Here is a 20,088-nt window from a genome sequence, read left to right as displayed (position 1 = left end):
ATTTCTAGCCACCATATTCTTCCATCATATCTTCCTTAAGCACTCTAAGGAGTCCATACTTGACCCGAAGTTCTATACTTAAACCAAGGCGTGAAAGGTATAATTAACTGAGGGTTTAGACCAAAGAACTCTACGTTAATTTAATTTAATTTACATTTGATTTATTATTTATTGAAGTTACTAACAGTTTATTCATGATGTAGCAATTCAAGGAAATGCGAAAAGTGAGTAATTAATCACTTAATTACTCTTATTTTTATTTCTTATTGCTAGTATCATGATTAGGTTTATTATGATTTGATTTGACTAACGCTATTATTGTTGAATTGCTTCCAATACTAATGTTTATTCTATTATTATTTATTGATTATCATATTGCATGTTTAAAGGGAATATGTATTTGAAAAATCACACCCAATAAGATAATTTGGACAACCGGTTTAGTTTTATTTTTAATCTTGTTGTTTAATCAAGTGATCACAATATTTTAGAATCTTGCATTAATATTCAAACAATTTAGCATAATAATAGTTTGGAGCAAATTGAATATTTTGTTTGCATGCCTTTGAGATCGTAAGAATACTTTTCATAATAAGAATCGAGTAGAGGCCAATACGGGCGAATGTGACTCCATGACTCACTTCATACCATCATCTTCGATCCTCCTTTCGTGGTTTCAAACCATATGGAGTTAGTAATCTCATGGATTATGAATGGGGTGTAACCTTCACGGGTCAATCATTGTTGCCTATCGTTGTCCCTTATTCGTGGTTGCCTTTTATGATCCGTAAATGGTTTACAAGTTCCTTAAAAACTTGTTGGCGGCTCCTTACTTTGCTTTGTCCCTAATCGTTGTCCCTAATCACAATGTCAATTCCCACTTCCTATGAGTGCCAATCATATTCACAACATGCTTTTACATAGGCGCACTTTGAACGACGCCTACAATATGGTTACATTTACTTCATGAAGAACAAGTCGGAAGCCTTTGAAAAGTTCAAAGAATTCCAAAATGAAGTACAAAACCAACTTGGGAAAACAATTAAAGCGTTGTGATCTGATCGCGGTGGTGAATATTTGACACAAGAATTTGATGAACATCTGATTAATTGTGGAATACTTTCACAATTAACCCCTCCGGGGACATCTCAGTTAAATGGTGTGTCAAAAAGGAGGAATAGGACCTTACTAGATATGGTTCGGTCCATGATGAGCTTTACTGATCTACACATATCGTTCTGGGGATATGCGTTAGGAGCAGCTGCAAGAATACTAAACAGAAGCCCATCCAAAGTAGTTGAAAAGACTCCATATGAGATGTGGAATGGAAGAGCTCCAAAGTTGTATTTTCTCAAGATTTGGGGATGTGAAGCCTATGTAAAATGTTTATAAGGCGATAAACTACACCCTAAATCAGCCAAATGTTTCTTTGTGGGTTATCTCAAAGAAACAAAAGGGTATTACTTCTACAATCGCGCGAAGATAACAAAGTGTTTGTTGCTCGTGATGGTGTCTTTCTAGAAAAGGAATTCCTCTCTAGAAAGCCAAGTGGGAGTAAAGTGGTTCTCGAAGAAATTCGAGGCGATCAACAAATGGATGTGGATAACACCACATCAGAGGCGAGGGTGCATGAGACGATTAATCATGCGTTGGAGCAAGCTAATTCAACTAGCGAGACTCCTATCGTCCCACTTGAATCTAATTCATGCGAAAATCTTCAAAAAGTTGGAGAGAAAATTTCTACTGTTGCTCCTACCCCACGTAGGTCTACTAGAATCAGAAACAAATAGTTTGTTGAGGTTCTGTTAACTGAGGATTCTGAAATCTTCCTATTGGAGAATGAGGAACCCACAACCTACAAGCAAGCTTTGGTGAGCCCCAACTCAAATAAATGGCTTGAGGCTATGAAATCCGAAATGGGATCGATGTCTGAAAATAAAGTGTGGACCCTAGTAGACTTACCTGATGGGGTAAAACCCGTTGGTTGCAAATGGGTCTACAAGATTAAAACAGACAAGGATGGAAATTCCTACATCTATAAAGCAATACTGGTTGCAAAAGGGTACAGACAGATTCATGGTATTAACTATGATGAAACCTTTTCCCCAGTAGCAATGCTTAAGTCCATTCTGATTCTTCTAGCGATTGCTACATTTTTCGATTACGAAATTTGGCAGATGGATGTCAAAACCGCCTTTTTGAATGGGTTCTTGACGAAGGAAGTGTATATGACACAACCTGAGGGTTTTGAAGATCAAGAAATCCTAGAAAGGTATGCAAGCTTCAGAATTCCATTTATGGATTGAAGCAAGCATCCTGGAGTTGGAATCTTCGTTTTGATGAAGCAATCAAACAGTTTGATTTTCTCAAAAGTGAAGAGGAACCTTGTGTATACAAGAAGTCTAGTGGGAGCAGCGTGGTTTTCTTAGTCTTGTATGTAGATAACATACTACTCATGGGAAATGACATACCAATGCTTGAGTCAGTCAAGGAATGGTTGAAGAGTTGTTTTTCCATGAAAGACTTGGGTGACGCCGAGTACATTTCGGGAATCAAGATCCATCGAGACAGGTCTCGAAGGATGATTGGACTAAGTCAAGAGACTTATATTGATAAGGTTCTTGATAGGTTTAAGATGACAAACTCCAAGAGAGGTTTTCTCCCCATGTCCAATGGCATTATGCTCAGTAAATCTCAGTGCCCAGTTATGCCAAATGAGATCAGACGTATGGCTATCATTCCTTATGCTTCTGCAGTAGGATCGATTATGTATGCCATGATTTGTACAAGGCCGGATGTTGCATATGCTCTAAGCATGTGCAGCAGGTTTCAGGCAAATCCAGGCGAAGCACACTAGACAGCTGCCAAGAACATCCTTAAGTACTTGAGAAGGACGAAGGGAATGTTTCTAGTGTATGGTGGCGAAGATGAGTTGGTTGTCAAAGGTTATACGGATGCGAGTTTCCAAACAGACATAGATGACTTTAGATCACAATCTGGATACATTTTCTGTCTGAATGGAGGAGCAGTGAGCTGGAAGAGTTCGAAGCAAAGCACTGTCGCAGACTCTACGACAGAATCAGAGTATTTGGCTGCCGTTGAAGCAGCTAAGGAAGCAGTTTGGATAAAGAAGTTCCCGACTGAGCTGGACATCATACCAAGTGCTCAAAAGGGAATCGAGTTGTACTGTGACAATATTGGTGCCATTGCTCAATCAAAGGAGCCTAGGTCACACTTCAAATCCAAACATGTATAGAGGAAGTATCACCACATTTGAGAGATCATTGACAGAGGAGATGTCAAGATGTGCAAAATTCATACGGATGAGAACATCGCTGATCCGCTTAATAAACCCCTTCCATTGCCTAAGCATGAGAAGCATACTAGTGCAACTGAATTGAAGCAAATGATGTAATTAGAAGTTGTATTTGTTTTTGGAGAAAGATTAGTTACATATGTAATACATTCATTTGCAGTATTATGTTTAATCAGAAATTTAATATTTCTCTTATTTAATTGTGGTTCCAAATATTAAATAAAATGTCCAAAATAATTATGAATTGATGGGATCACCAGGTTAATGACCTATTGAATGAAACCCCACTGGTGAACTAAATTCATATATTATTTAAGTTCCTATTTCGGAATCATTAAACTGGACATAAATGATTTCTTAAATTGAACTAGTATGTGTTGTATAGCGTAGTTTCATGGGCTATAGGAGCGTAGTGATGCCCGATCAATCATAAATGATGCATGATTGAACTATAGACCAACATTGAAGTTCAAGTATAGAGCTTCTGGATATATTAGTAGATTCCTTTGACATGAGTGGAACATTAATCTCATTCAATGTATGTTATAATTGTGGTACATTCAAGCGTCTACCCGTAACTAGAGATTATAAAGGATGTTTCCTGGTTATTCTTGAAGTTGAGTGGGAGCTTTGGTTGCCACAAGATTGGATAGAGTCTACCTATTTAATTAGGAATGTGTCTTATTTTGGCCCCTTGAAGAGGCAGAATTCAGAAAATGCATGGCCGTGCTCAAATGTGTTACATAGTAATCATTTGTTTTGTAATTCTAACTCAGTTTTCAAGAAAGGGATTTGTAGATTAATATGATTACGACATGAGATGCAATCATATTATCAAATCGACACAAAATGACTTAAGGAATTTGAATATTGCGCACTTGTCTCAGACAAGTGGGAGATTGAAGGAATTGTGTCTTCGATAAGTGCAATTACTAAATATATCAAGGATCACTATTATGGAGATAATAAGTTCGTTCTCTTGGGGCGTCATCCTCTGTTGCTAGACTATGAGAGATGATCTTTGGACTACTCAAATGGTCCAAAGCCCATTAGAATGGATCCTATAAGGTCACACACAGGGGTAATGGGTTAAGCAAGTTAGAGGCCCATCACGAGCATTTAACTAATCATGAATATGATTGGGCTAGTGTAGTTTGATTGGGATTAGGAGTTGGGCTTTGACATGGACTCTTATTTAGAGATATGATCTATAAATAAGAGTCATGCCTAGGGTTGATTAATTAAGTCACAATTAACTTACAATGAATTGTGAATCTAAGCAACCAACACCCAAAACCCTAATCCCCCTCTCAAACTCACGGCACCCCTCTCTCCCCCTGACACCCATGGTCGGCCACCCCTAGTGGCGTTCGTGGTGTTTCATGGTGGTTCGTGACTAGTTCATTGTTCATACTTCTCCGTAGAAGGTCGATTGAAGAGTTCTATCGCGACTAACTAGCATTAGTGGAGGTCTTAATCCTTGCCCGTGGACCAAGTAGAGGAATCACGTTTGAGGTTCTTTATCTCCCTTGTTCTTGCTTGATCACTAGTGGAATCACGCTTCAAAGGTATAATTCTTACTTCTTTATGTGTTATGCATGAGATCCTTGGCTAGGTGCTTTATGAATGTGATTCATGTTTATTCCGCTATTAGTACCTACAATATCCTACAATACTTTCAACCGTTAATGCTTCTTTATATCTCTTTTAGTTGCTAAGTTTTGATTTTCACAATTGCCAATACATAAATTTAAACTCTTTATTGTATATTTAATTTAACATAGGTGAGAAAATATAAAAACTAGATATTGTGAAAATATAAAACTAGTTGAATCAAAGAATATCCCAAATGATTACATTTTCTCTATCACATAATTCAATAAAGATGTGTGGTCAAATGTGACAACAAGAATATAGTAATTTTCTAAATATTGCAACTAAAATCAAACGGAGGAAGTATCTTTAAAATAAATACTTGTATATACTAGTAAAAATTATAATTTTTTTAGAGGAAAAAATTATAAGTATTTGATATTCTATGAATAGTCAATAAGACAAATTAAATAATGCTACACTTCTTGACTAGGTTTTTTTTAAAAAAAAAAAAACTTGTGATTAATGTTTAGATTCTAAATGAGATAAACATAGGATTGGATGGAGTATTAATCCCTTATAAATATTTTAAATCATTCACTATACATTCTCCCAAAAAAAAAATTAGTTAAAATAATTTTAGTTCAATAAAAAAATAAGTCCAGTTTCCTCAAAAAAAGAAAGTCCAGTTTAGCAAATATAATTTTAGTTTGATATAAAAAAAAATTAGTTCATTTTAGTAAAAATTAGTAATTGTAAAGAAGAAATATAATAGCAAATCTGTAAAAAAATAATTTTGGTTTAGTAAAAATTGTTTAAGTTTAGCAAAACTAATTTTTTTTTTTAGTAAAAATAGTTCTAGTTTAGCAAAAATAAGGTAAAAAGAACAAGACATAAGCTAATCATAATTAGAGCTGTCAATAACTAAACCGACCGACCCAATTCGGATTTCGACTATTATGGGCATGATTTAACTTTGAAATAGACTTGATCCCGACCTTACCAACCCAACTTAAGTAACCGAATTGCCATCTCAAATTATAATTATCAAAGTATTAAGTTAATATTTATTGACTAAATGGATGGATTACCTGCTTAGTTGAATTGACATCTCTACTTATAATGATCAAAGTATTGCATTAGCGGAGTTAAAAATTATTGACTAAATGGATGGACCTAAGTATCAAAGTATTGCATTAGTAGAGTTATAAATCAACTAAATGGATGCCTACTCCGTAGAAATGACATCTCTACAGCTCTACTTATAAGTATCAAAGTATTGCATTACAAAAATTAATATTTATGGAATAAATGGGATACTTCGTAGAATTGACAATTCTACTTATAGAGTAAGTTATAATTATCAAAGTATTTCATTAGTAGAGTTAATATTTATTGACTAAATGGATGGACCTTCTTTGTAGAGTTGACATCTCTACTTATAAAGTAAGTTATAATGATCAAAGTATTTCATTAGCGGAGTTAATATTTATTGACAAAATGGATGAACCTTCTTTTAGAATTTATCAAAGTATTTCATTAGCGGAGTTAATATTTATTGACAAAATGGATGAACCATCTTTTATTAAAGTATTGCATTAGCAGAGTATTTATTAACTAAATGGACGTCTACTCCATAGAAATGACATCTCTACTTATAAGTATCAAAGTATCAATGAATGTCTACTTCGTAGAAATGACTAAATGGGGTTACTTCATAGAATTCACATCACTACTTATACAGTCTATAACTTATAATGATCAAAGTATTGCATTGGCGAAGTTATTCGTAATATTTATTGACTATGGTCTCGTTCACGTCACCTTATATTTGCTGAACTGAAATTAATTTTACTAAATTGAAATTATTTTTGTTAAACTTAAGTTATTTTTACATAACTTGAATTATTTTTATTGATTCTCTATTTTAATTCTTCTTTAGAGTTACTAATTTTTACTGAACTAATTTTATTTATTTATTTATTTATTTTTTTTTTTTTATTAATACGAGTATTATTTTTTTAGGTGAAATGAACCAAGTCTAAATGGTTGGGGTACCTTTTTTTTTTTTGAAAAGAACAAATGGTTGGGGTACCTACTCCCCAATAACTTTCCTGAAATTAATTATGTACAGTAGTACCAGTTAGCCATCAACAAGAATGAAAGCGGTAATAAACACACCCATCACTGAAGATGTCCTGCACTCTCACTAGCTCATCTTCATCTTCATCTTCCTAACAAATTCACCCCATTTCAAATCCCAAATTCCCTCAAATTTAGCAAATTCCCCACTATAAACCATACCAATTGATCTCAAATTTTCTCCCAAAATCAAAATCTTGATTCATTCAAAATTTCAAATTCAATCATCAAACCAAAATCCACCAAATGATGGGGGGTCGTCGAGATGGTTTGATGCGAAGCAGCAGCAGCAGCAACAGCAGCAGCATTCTTTCGCTTCGATCATCTCGAATCGTAGTTGCTATTGCAATCGGAATATTAATGGGCTGTGTATTCGCCTTTTTTTACCCTCATGGTTTTTTCCATCCTTATTCTGCTGCTGCCACTCTCTCTAATTCCATTTCTCAGGTAATTCATCTTATAATCTCTTTATTTTATTTTATTTTATTTTATTTTTGTTGGGAAATTTGTATTTTTGGTTGGCGTATAATTTAGTCGATCCCCTTTTCGTATAAATGGGGATTGTTTGGTATTTTCGAGGAATATTGTTTCTTGGCAAGACACAAAGGACAATTATGTAGACGGGATTTGATCCTAAGTCGTAAATTAACTTTACCAAGTTATACTAGTTAACATCTACTTCATGAGATTATTTGATTGTTGTAAGTTAAAAGTACGTTTTCATTTCCCTTTGATTATATTTTGCTATATTGTGGATGTATATATATATATATTTTTTTTTTGTGATTGTGTTTGTGATAGTATTGATATAGTTGATGATTCAGGATTCTGGCTTTTGGTGGTTGTTTGGCTTGATTGTTACTTTGAGTGTAACAAATAGTGGGGTGATGATGTTTGTTGAAATTGTGTGATTTTCTGGTGTGAAACAGGAGAGTTCGTCGGACTGTGAATCGAGTGAGCGGATTAATATACTAAAGGCCGATATTGTTAGGATGACAGAGAAGAATGCAGAGTTGAGGAAGCAAGTGAGGGAGCTGAATGAGAAGCTGAGGTTGGCTGAACAGGGAACAGATACTGCTCAAAAGCAATTCCTGGCATTGGGTGAACAACCTAAGGCTGGACCTTTCGGTACTGTCAAGAGTTTAAGGACGAACCCGACTGTTGTGCCAGATGAATCGGTTAACCCCAGATTGGCTAAGATCTTAGAAGAAGTTGCTGTTAGGAAAGAGCTTGTGGTTGTGTTGGCAAATGCTAATGTGAAGGAGATGTTAGAGGTGCAGGTGTCGACTGTCAAGAAAGCCGGTATACTTAATTATTTGGTTGTGGCGTTGGATGATGAGATTGAGAGTTATTGCAAAGCCAATGGCGTGGCTGTCTATAAGAGAGACCCGGATGATGGGGTGGATGAAATTGGAAGGTCAGGTGGTAACCATGCCGTCTCTGGATTGAAGTTCCGTATATTAAGGGAGTTCTTGCAGCTTGGTTACAGTATTCTTCTGTCAGATGTTGATATAGTCTACTTGAAAAATCCATTTGATCATCTTTATCGTGATTCTGATGTGGAGTCAATGACCGATGGTCATAATAACGCGACTGCTTATGGGTATAATGATGTCTTTGATGAACCTGCTATGGGATGGGCTCGATATGCACATACTATGAGAATTTGGGTTTATAATTCTGGATTCTTTTACATAAGGCCTACTATTCCTTCCATTGAGCTTTTGGATCGCGTTGCTGACAGGCTTTCCAAGGAGAAAGCATGGGACCAGGCAGTTTTCAATGAGGTGCTCTTTTACCCTTCACATCCAGGGTATGAAGGGCTTCATGCTTCTCGGAGGACTTTGGATTTCTATGCTTTCATGAACAGTAAAGTTTTATTTAAGACTGTTAGAAAAGACCCTAACCTGAAGAAGTTGAAACCTGTGATCATCCATATAAATTACCATCCTGACAAACTTCCAAGAATGAGAGCTGTCGTCGATTATTACTTCAATGGTAAGCAAGATGCCTTGGATTCTTTTCCCGACGGTTCTCAGTGATGGAAGTAGAGATGTATAATCTTGCTCACATTCGGCATTTGTTGTTAGTTTACACTGAGGACATGGCACATACTGAATATGGGTTTATTTCAGCCTATTTTGTGGTCTAACAGAATTTTTAGAGTGATTTGCCACCCTTTTTTGTTTTACATGATTTGTTTTTCAGCGGTTTCTCTGTAGGATTTACTCATTTTTGTTTCTATTAGTACTTTGGTTCATCTTGTATTTTGAGTGTAACTTATTGAAAAGATGATATAGGAGGTTTGTATACTCGTGTCAACTTACAATATTATTAATTGTGAATTCGGAAATCCTCTCTGGCCCTTGAACATACATGCCTGTTTTGAAGCTTTTCCAGAATTTCAGTTCTTGCCTTGTCATGAATTGCAATTAAAACTTTCAGTGTAAAGGCTAACATGATAAACTCTCAGTTTGTTCTCTGATGCCTGAGGAAAATGTCCGTAACTTCATCGAGTAAATTAGTTTCAATTTTCAAGTATTGTTAAAGAGTTATCACTTATAAAGCCAAATTGGGAATCAAGCTGCGAAATTTCTCAACTTTGCTGTTAGTCCTAAGGATCTCTCCTTTTCCTGAGTCATCTCAGTTTAACCAGAATCAAGGAATACGTGTGAGATTTCATAGTAAAATCATATGTTAAAAGAGGACTAAAACGTGATCTCGTAGTAAGAACAGAGAATCATCACTACGCGTCTATGCCCACCATTATAAGCGCAGTGATGTTCTTTTTTTTTTTTTGCCAACCTAAACACTTGATAAAAACAAGTCCCAAAAAAAAAAAAAAGGTCTGCAACAAGGTTAACCTCAGCAGAAGAGGAACTGAGCCCTCTGTTATGTCAGTATTGTGGACAAGAGGAGGATCTACAACACATTAGGATTTCAAAATTTGCCAAGAAAACTTGAAGCGGGAGTATTGTCATTTACATGGAAACTGATAAGAACTTTTTGCATAATGGATCTTATTTTACATTCAGCTTTTTCTGAGCCAGGATGGTCTAACTAGCCCATGGTGCATGTACTACATCAATACATTCTGGGGGTCTATGTTAGCAAGAAACAGTCTAGGTTTTAGGGGAAAAAGATTTGATATGACATCTATTCACCGGAACATCAAAGGGTTAGTTAACATGAGTTGATCCATGCACCCAAGCCAGGACCTTCACAGTACCTTTATGGCTTTATCTGCCTGAAGCGGATCCTGCATCCACCAGGTTTCTTCAGAACTATTCTGTAAAGATGCAAGGGGGAAAAAGCATAACAATTTCGTTATCGGCTTTTGGAAGAAAAACACCAAAAGGCAAGGATGGAAAGGTTTTTAGATTCCCTTTAGTTAAACAGTACAAAGCCAGCGGGTGGAGCAACTTCTGGTTAAGCAGCTTCAGTACTTCAAATGGAAGCACTAGCATGTCTACAGTGGACTTCACGAACATCTATGGATTTAATCGATATTCTAACAAACTCAGAAAATTTTCTGGTTCAAATACGGAGGTAAATGCACGTGATATTCAGTTGATTTGGGCGCAGCAACAAATCTGGGAAATCAGCAGGAAGTTCAAATGGTCAAGTTAACAAAGCAGAAAGACAGTACATCAAACACACCTACTTGCAAAAGGAGGTGCAGCTACTTCAACATCACTCTAACTTCAGTAAATTTTATTAGCCTGTCTTCAAAAAAATGAAAATAGATGCTAAGCATATTTTTATATACACAGTGGTAATCCACGTCTACAACAGAATACAGTAGCAATGCACAGACTATTTTAAAACAAGATTCTTGTATAATGTAAGTGAACCTTTCCATGCTATACTGTACAGAAGTGCTGAATGTAACTTCACAGGTCAGAAAATTTTTAATGACCAGAGAATCAAAACTGGTTAGGAAGCTGTGCAAAGGTTCCCAAGTTGGGGCTGCAGCCACCACTCATCATCCTCTGATAGATGGCATATGCACGGTCAGGATCTCCAGATATGCCATACCCTCGAATGAGAGCATTATATGTGAACACATTAGGCTCTAATCCCTTTAGCAAGAGCTCATCATAGAGCTTTCCTGCTTCTTCCATCATTCCTGCAATTCCCAGATGTAGTATCAGGGAATTGTAGGTGTACAAGTCGGGAGAAATCCTCCTTGCCTGCAACTCATCAAAAACAGAGAGAGCATCTCTAATTCGCCCAGATCTCCCAAGACCATTGATCATAAAGTTATAACATACTAAATCAGGATCAAGGCCCTGCAGTTTCAATTCCTGAAAATAGTCCCACGCATCATCCACTTTCCCTAACATCAATAGGCAGTCAATAAGGATTGAATAAGATTTTACATCTGGTCGGATTCCTTCTTGAACCATCCTCCTAAACAAACTGCAAGCAGTATCCATATCACCAGATTTGCCAAAGCCATTTATCAGGATATTATAAATAGCACAGTTTGGTTCACATCCATAATCGATCATTTCCTCAAAGAAACTTTTTGCTTCCTCCAGTCTTCCTGACTTTGCCAATCCATCTATCAAAGGTCCATACGTACAAGGAGTGGGTGAAAAATCTCCACTAACAAGATTATAAAACATATCAACAGCCTTGTCTATGCTGTTAGATTTCACAAGGCCGGAGATGATGATATTTTGAGTTATTGTATTTGGAGTACACCCACGATTCTGCATTTCTTCATAAAGACTAAGAAGCCTATCAACGTCTCCAGATTTACTAAAAGCATCGAGCAGCAAATTGTATGTGGACACATCTGGGACACAACCAATTTTTTTCATTTCCTCAAAGAGATCCCAGGCCAGTTCAAGAAGATTAATATCCAAAAGCCCTTCGATTAATACATAATACAATTCCAACGTAGCTTCAATTCCACAGCTTCTAGCCCATAAAAAGAAGTCATGTGCCTCAAGTCCCCTTCTATGTTTGGACAAAACCTTGAAGAGTGGCACTAAAATTGAGTCATCTTGGCAAAGCTCAGAATATATCAAGCTTTCAGCAAACACCATAGCTTTGTCAATATCTGTTTGAACAAGAACTCCACTGATAAGATCCTCCCAAAATGACCGGTCTGCACGATGCTGACCTTGAAACAAAAAGATCCTGATAATAATCAAAGCATCCTCAGCCTTTGAATTCTTAACTAAACTAGGAATAAGAGTGCACAGTGTGACACAGTCAGCATATAGTGACTTCCCCATATGGTGGAACAACAAAAATGCATCATATACTCGGTTTTCTGTAGTTAAACCATAAATGAGAGTATTATAAGTAAACACATCTGGAATGCAATTCATGTGTCTCATTTCAAAAAACATCTTCACAGCCATATCAACCTCATCGTTTTTGCAGAGGCAGTCTAAGAGCGTGTTAAAAGTAACGGTGTTAGGATGACAACCAATTTTTATCATGGCTGAGAATAAAATAATCGCCTCTTGTACTCTGCCTTCCTTCCTCAAGCCAGATAGTAGCGTGTTGTAGGTCACTACTGTTGGAGTAAGCTTCATCTGCTTCAATCTTTGATACATATCCCACGCCTCATCCACTTGATCAGCCTTGTAAAGCATGTCAATCAGTGAGTTGATGACAGCCACATCAGGATCACATCCATTTTCTACCATCTCAGTGAGCAACTTGACTGCATCATCCACTCTCCCTACCTTACTGTAGCACTTCATCATCATGTTGTATGTAATAGAATCTGGAGCAATTCCACTTCTTTGAAGTCCAGTAAAAACATCATTTGCCTCCTTCAGCATCCCAGCCTCAGCAAGACTATACAAGTAAGCATTACAAGCAACAATATTCGGAACGATTCCCCTACTTTTCATACTCTCAAATGTCTCCAGGGCTCTGTTTGTCGCTCCTGATTTCCCAAAATAATCTATAAACAAAATGTAGGTGAAAGCAGTTGGTTCAACACCAAGAGATTCCAAGCTTTCAAACAGACCTAGAGCTTCGTCCAGCCTATTTGCTTTTAAAAGGCCGCCAATTAAAGTGTTGTAGGTATGAAGGTTTGGTGTAATTCCGTGTTCCCTCATGATACTAAATTGAGTGAATGCCTCGTCAATTTTTCCAGCTTTGAATAAAGTATTCAAGAGAATGGTGAAGGTAACAACATCAGCATGATAGCCATCAGTTTCCATTTGACTCCAAAGTTCATGAACACTATCCAAGTCTCCACAATCACTGAATTTATCCATGAGGGTGATGTAAGTTACTCGATCGGGTTTGTGACAACTATCCTTCATCTTTAGGAACAGATTCTTTGCCTCATCCAGTTTTCCAGCAACACAAAGTGAATCAATGAGAACCGTATACGTAACAACATCAGCCCCACACCCTTCATCATTCATTCTTTTCAAGATTCTAAATGCCTCATTGATTTTTCCTGCCCTCCCAAGAACTCTAATGCATATAGTGAATGTGTAAACATTAGGCCTTAATCCCAAACTCTCCATTTCTTTTAACAGTGCCATTACAGTTTCAGTATCCCTTCGTTTGCCTACTGCAACCATGAGTGCAGAATATGCCTTCAGACTAGGCTTATTTCCTCCTTTAATCATTTTTCTGTACACCTTCAAAGCCTCTCTACAATATCCTGACTGAAGAAGCAAATGGATCAATCCGTTGTACGAATAAGCGTTCAATAAAAACCCAGCAGATTCCATCCGCTCAAGAGCAAAGGGAGTTTGCCTCATTCCACCCCTTACATTGAGCACCTTAAAAATTGTCAAGTAAGTGGTTGAGTTCCTGTTAATTATTTGCTTCTGCATCAAGTCAAACACAAAAACCATATCCCCTACTCTCCTATGCACCATCAACATTTCAAGCATGTAATTACAAGTTTCAGTTGTATGGACAACATAAGGCATCCCTGCTACAGACTTAAAGTAATCAAAAGCAATGTTTGGGTCTGCAATTGACTGTAATGCCTCCAAAACCCCTTCATTAGATTTTCCTTTCAAAGATTTTGCATCTGTTATCAAAATGCTGTCTGAACTTTCTATCATAATCCCACAGAAAGCCACTTGTTTCATTCTGTGTTTTCTCCAATTTACAACAGGTCCGCTAACTGAAAATCTACAATTTAGTGTACTTTCTCCTAGCAACCCACCATGCTTTAAAGGAAAGCACACCTTCATGGATGTCCCTGCCTGCAACTTCATAGCTCTCACTTGGAGTATTTGACCTCGAGTAATAGCCTCAATAAGATAAAGCACATTACCTGATCCTCCAACCTATGAAAATGCCGAAAACATTAAAATTAGCAACATAAAAAAGAGTTTAAAGGAAAATTAAAAATGGTTATAATAATCCACCAATATCTATGTTTTGAAATCGACAACACCTATCAACTGTTTTATCCATCATGCTCAGCAGAAAATATGTGCAACAGTGACTGTATTAAATGGATGCCTGCACCTAATACCAATATAGATTAAATTGTGTATATGAACTCTTAAACTAACAGGTCCAAACTTTTGCCATATAAATAAACCGCACTAATAGAAGAGCTCTAGATTCTAAATGCCATATTGCATGGATGGTGGCTTTGGTCATTATGTGCTCCATGTATTTAAACCTATCCTTATGCAGTATCCTATATCAATATCACATATGTGGATAAAATAAATGTGATTTCATGTGAATAAAATACAAAGATGAATCTTCAAATTATAATAACTTACACACCTATGATTGACTTACTTTGTAAGTTAAAGGGTCATTGTAATTTCTCCACCAATTCCCAAGCTATAATAATCTTCTCTCTATTATCGTTCATATTATTGCTTAAATATAATGACTTGTACAGATTTACATCCAATACTTGTCCTTGTTATGAAGAAAACTAAATTAGGTCGTCTATGTATATGCCATGATTACTTTGGGAGTTTGGGTTGTAGCCAGTAAACTTGAACTTCTTATGAAAATACTAAAATGTGTTCTTATCGTGACTTGGTACTTTATTAGTTGAGTTCTGTAGAATCAAATCTAGTGGTCAGACCGTCAGGGGTTTATATAGCTGTAAGAATACAGAATACCTACTTTGTTTACATATCTCATATATTGAAGGACTTCCATGCTACATATTACATTACTTGACAAAAGACTAGCAAGATAACACTACAATGGAACCAGCATTTACACACGTTCGAATTATCAAAATAGACAAACAAAATTAGCATCCTAGACAAAGTAAAACACCTTTGTATTGGTCGATGGCAACAAAGAATAACGTTTTTCAGATTAGTTAAACTTAATACTGCAGGTTAAATGTCTCACATTTCGATTTACAGTACTAGCAACCTGTCTTTCCATCGATTGTTTAACTTAATCGTTATTCTCTTTCATCAATAATATCTGTCAATTTCGTGATAAACATAATATCAGATATCAAATTAACTGGTAAATGGTATAGTAATACAAGACTGCAACGTAAAACAACCTCCAAATTAATTGAACTCGTTACATAATGATTCATATCAGAACAATACTTAATCTAGTTTATCTGGTAAAGGTAGAAACAAACCGTAAAAACATACTGATCTCAAGCTCTTCCCTGATCTATCCGTCATCCATGGAAAGGGTAGACGTCCAATACAACTATCATGAAGGCTTGACTTGCCTGTAAAAAAACCCGATACAGTAAGTACAAAGAGTTCAATGGGGTATCTTGAGATGAGCACTATAAATACGATGAATTATTTTAAGCTTATTGAATGAACGGTAAGATCAGCTAAAATTGAATTGAGTAATAATCTCCATCCGTCAACATCTAGTTCAAGTTACCCAACACAATCCATTAGCAACTTTCTGAATTTTTTGAAAAAAATAACCCATCAAATAGAAGTAAAATCCACAATCTTCAACCAAATTTCCAATAGCAACTTTCTGAATTTTGAAAATAATAATAATAATAATAATAATAATAATAATAATAATAATAATAATAATAATAATTAATAATAATAATAATAATAATAATAATAATAATAATAATAATAATAATAATAATAATAATAATAATAATAATAATAATAATAATAATAATAATAATAATAATAATAATAATAATAATAATAATAATAATAAGTTAATAACCCATCAAATTGAATTAAAATCCAAAATCTTCAACCAAATTTCTAATAGCAATTTTCTGGGTTCACTGAGTTTTTTTAAAAAAAAAAATAACCCAACAAATACAATTAAAATTCTAGCAGCATGGTGCTTGAGAATTAAGTGATTACAAAGTAACTATAGATTTTTTTTTTAAAAAAAAAAAAAGAAAAAAAAAAATTATAAGCTGCATATCGATTAAATAAACAAGTAAAAATCCTAAAATTAAGCAAAAAAATCAGTGGAAATTGAAAAGAGAGAGAAAGAGCTTACATGAGAAGGTAGGATAAGAGGATGAAGGGTTTCTGAAAGTGTCACTAAGACAAGACCATGTTGGGATATTTGGAGTGAGCAGCATATTAATTCTTTGGAGGAGGGAGAAATGAGAGTTTAAGATAGAGAGGGAAGATTGAGAATTGGAGATGGAGGATAATTTCCAAACCTCTATCAGTCTATCTAAGATATGTGGCATCTATCTATACTATTGTACTAAAGTAATCCCCGTAGTTATCCCCTAAATACACGTGTCACCACCTTATACAAAATTTTCCCGCCAAATTTTTTATTTATTTATTTATCTTTATTTATTTTTTGTTATTTGTCATTGATAGAAGTTTGTTGCTATATGTTAGGGAGAAGTTCTAGCATTATATTTATTACGGAATGACGCCAAACAGTACTAATTTAAATTACAAAATATAATGTTAAAAATAAGAAATGCTACGTAATAATATAAAATACTCTACTTAGGATATTATCAAAAAGTTTTTTTTTTTTATTTTTATTTTTTTTTATTAATCTCCTTTCATCTTACGTACATTAATTATACTACAAATTCACAATGTTTGTTGTAATTTTTTTTTTATTTTTTTATTTTTTATTTTTTGTAGTTATAATGATTTCATTTTGTACAGTTTCTATTAAACGATTAATGAAATACTATTGCAAAACCGTGCATAGCACGGGTTTTGAACTAGTTTATGTAAATAAAATAACTGCAGTATAAAATAACCTAAACGGCTATTTCACCAAATGCCACTAAGCAATTTAAAAATTCACCAAATGTCATCGGACTTTTCAGAATTCAACAAATGTCATCCAGCTTTTAAAAAATTCACCCGGTGCCATTAATGACCAACAGTGGCGGATCCAGGATTCCAGACTAGGGGTAGCACTAAACACTAGAAGAAAAAACAAGGAAAAAAAAAACAATATACACCTACTAACTTGAAACTCAAACTAAATTTAAATTGGTAATAACACGTCAAGTTAAATTTTTGCATAATATATTGTGATTTTTTATATAAATTTATCATCAAATTTTAAACATCTTTAGATTTTGCAATGAGCCGTAATAAATTATGTCAATCATACTAGTTATCGAAATACTTCTATTGTTGCCAATTTTTATGGAAGTTACTTTTGTTTGATGTTTAAACATAAAGTCAAAAAAAGTGAAAAGTAATTTGGTGAAGAATCAGTTTTTGATGGAAGTCATTTTTATCTATTCTATTTAAATATTAATGTCAAAAAACAGAAAATTAATTTGGGGAAAAAAATAATAATAATTGATATTTTTCAGAAAAAAGTAATAATAACGAAACAAAAAAAAACAAAGACTTAGAAATGAACTTTCCTCAAAAAAAGAAAAAAAAATGAACTAAAAAGAAAGTGTTCTTGTAGAGATTTGAACCGCTGACCCCTCAAGCCTAAGAGAAAACTTTATACATCTGTTGTTTACCGCTGAAGCACCGTTAGTTGTCTTTAATAATATGCATTGTTTAGTGTTTATATTTTATTTTAAAGCAGGCTTTTTTGTAAACAGAAATTTTTTATTTTTTTTTTATTTTTCTGGGGGTAGCACGTGTCCCCCCAGGTCACAACGTAGATCCGCCAGTGATGACCAACGGCTGTTAACTCCGTTAGTAATTAGGGGTTAATCTGACACGTGTCATGACATAATTGGACCATTTATCTTAATTCATAAAAAGTAAAAAAAAAAAACAAAAAAACTTTAAAAGAATACAAAAAATTAAAAAAAAACAAAAAATTAAAAAAAAACCCCAAATTTTCCCAGCCACCCCGACCACCGCCAAACCCTAACCCCTCCCCTCATGTCGCCGGAAAACGGCTGGTCACCATCAGAACCACCAACAATCGGCCGGCCGACCCTTTAGCTCCCCACCAGACCCACCGCCGACCCCCAAAACCTCCCTCACAAACTGCCCAACCCCATAAAACCGCAAACACCCACCCCAAAAACCACCCACACAGCCGCCCCGACCCTAATAACCACCAGTAAAAAGCCCCTCCTCCCTTCTCCCACCGTCGAAACGACCGATTTTGAGGGTAGGGAAAGGGAGGAGGGCTTTTTACGGGGTGTTTTTGGGGTCAGGGCAGATGTGTGGGTGGTTTTTGGGGTCGGGACGAGCAGCGTGGGTGGTTTTGGGGGTCGGCGGTGGGTCAGGTAGGGAGCTACAGGGTCGGCCGGCCAATTGTTGGTGGTTCCGGTGGTGACCGGCCGTTTTTCCGGCGAGATGAGGGGAGGGGTAGGGTTTGGCGGTGGTCGGGGTGGCTGGGAAAATTTGGGGTTTTTTTTTAATTTTTTTCTTTTTTTTTTTAATTTTTTCTTTTTTTTTAACTTTTTTTGTTTTTTTTTTTTGAATTTTTATGAATTAAGATAAATGGTCCAATTATGTCATGACACGTGTCAGATTAACCCCTAATTACTAACGGAGTTAACGGCCGTTGGTCATTAATGGCACCGGGTGAATTTTTTAAAAACTGGATGGCATTTGGTGAATTCTGAAAAGTCCAATGGCATTTGGTGAATTTTTAAATTGCTCAGTGGCATTTGGTGAAATAGCCGTAACCTAAATGTAGGATTTAAAAATAACACTTAATTATTTTAAAGACTGTACTACCCTTTATATAAACCCAAATTAATTTCATCCTCCCTTATCAATACGAAGCTCGCTTCCCCTTCATCTCCTATTCTCCATCTCCATTGTACATACAAAGTACAGTACAACTACCTAACTAAGAACAAGCTTAAAAGCTTCCCCGTAGCTCAAAGTCTCATATTTTGGTACTTCGTAATTGATAAATAGAAGCAAACATTTATAATTTATAAAAGTTTTTATATGGAAGAGCAGCAAAGAAAAGAAAAGTTAAATAATTAATCCCCATCATTGTGTGTATGTTCATAGTGCTGCAATATAACGAAGATGAAAAACAAAGTTTAAAATCTTAAAACTCATCAGTAAAGGCCTCGGAATGTAGCAGTGGTAGGCAGTAAATTAAGGACCCTGGAATATATCTCCGGTAGGTAGTCTAAGGGCCCCGAAAATTAACTCCGGTAGGTAGCAAAGGGCCCCGGAATTTCGGTAGGCGGTGATGAGGCCCGGATTTCTCCGCCGGTATTAAGGTGAAGGCCTTGAAAATATTTTATAAACAGGTTTGAATATGAGTATCGTAAAGGTTTAGTGCTGGTGGCTTTGGTATTGAAAATTTGAGAAATATCGAGATTTGTCAATCTAGATACATGTACAGTATCCTAGTCTCCGAGATTTGTATGTTGAGATGAATGGTAGAAGGCCTTGAAGGTTGAAGACTATGAGATGTTTACCAGAGTAGTTAAATGTCAAGGGTCTAATGAAATATTATTAGGCGTAGGTTTAAAACAAGGGTAAGCTCGGAAAAATAAAATTTGAATAAAATTAATTTGTTCTGCATTTAGGTAAAATCATACCTGCATTTAGTACCTCCCTAACTTTATATATAAAAAAAAAAAAACAAAAAAGAAAAAGAAAATACTCCGTACATATACTAGTATTACAATTTTTAATTGATTTTTATTTTAATTTTTT

The 20,088-nt window shown here is 35.4% G+C and overlaps 2 protein-coding genes across 4 annotated transcripts; one reads left to right on the top strand and one right to left on the bottom strand.

Moving 5' to 3' along the window:
• The first annotated feature begins 7,047 nt into the window (after nt 1-7,047).
• On the top strand, nt 7,048-9,406 carry LOC145604977 (arabinosyltransferase RRA3-like). The gene is made up of 2 exons (XM_081660973.1): nt 7,048-7,498; nt 7,981-9,406. Exons 1-2 carry the CDS (start codon nt 7,298-7,300, stop codon nt 9,091-9,093), a joined length of 1,314 nt encoding a protein of 437 aa, XP_081517099.1. The 5' UTR covers nt 7,048-7,297; the 3' UTR covers nt 9,094-9,406.
• Nucleotides 9,407-10,744: 1,338 nt separating this feature from the next.
• LOC145604723 (uncharacterized) lies at nt 10,745-16,706 on the bottom strand. Of its 3 annotated transcripts, XM_081660648.1 has the most exons (4): nt 16,493-16,558; nt 15,633-15,728; nt 15,386-15,463; nt 10,745-14,340 (listed from the first exon to the last, which is right to left on the bottom strand). In XM_081660648.1, exons 3-4 carry the CDS (start codon nt 15,419-15,421, stop codon nt 10,978-10,980), a joined length of 3,399 nt encoding a protein of 1,132 aa, XP_081516774.1. In that variant the 5' UTR covers nt 15,422-15,463; nt 15,633-15,728; nt 16,493-16,558; the 3' UTR covers nt 10,745-10,977. The 3 variants fall into 3 exon arrangements, with proteins under 3 accessions (XP_081516774.1, XP_081516773.1, XP_081516775.1); XM_081660647.1 differs by lacking the exon at nt 15,386-15,463 and having other exon boundaries at nt 15,646-15,728; nt 16,493-16,706; XM_081660649.1 differs by lacking the exon at nt 15,386-15,463.
• Nucleotides 16,707-20,088: the final 3,382 nt, after the last annotated feature.

Source organism: Chenopodium album, chromosome 22 (genome assembly GCF_948465745.1).
Source record: "Chenopodium album chromosome 22, dcCheAlbu1.1, whole genome shotgun sequence".
Taxonomy (NCBI): Eukaryota; Viridiplantae; Streptophyta; class Magnoliopsida; order Caryophyllales; family Amaranthaceae; genus Chenopodium; species Chenopodium album.
The sequence above is the reverse complement of the archived record's forward strand: the minus strand, read 5'-3'. Positions and strand labels throughout refer to the sequence as shown.

Excerpts from the sequence above, each read along its gene's own strand:
- LOC145604977 (XM_081660973.1), top strand. The coding sequence starts at position 7,298 with ATGATGGGGGGTCGTCGAGATGGTTTGATGCGAAGCAGCAGCAGCAGC. Across the intron at positions 7,499-7,980 it reads TCTCTAATTCCATTTCTCAG|GAGAGTTCGTCGGACTGTGA; the intron begins GTAATTCATCTT and ends GGTGTGAAACAG.
- LOC145604723 (XM_081660647.1), bottom strand. The coding sequence starts at position 16,691 with ATGCCACATATCTTAGATAGACTGATAGAGGTTTGGAAATTATCCTCC. Across the intron at positions 15,729-16,492 it reads CTCTTATCCTACCTTCTCAT|GCAAGTCAAGCCTTCATGAT; the intron begins GTAAGCTCTTTC and ends GTTTTTTTACAG. Across the intron at positions 14,341-15,645 it reads CAGGGAAGAGCTTGAGATCA|GTTGGAGGATCAGGTAATGT; the intron begins GTATGTTTTTAC and ends GCATTTTCATAG.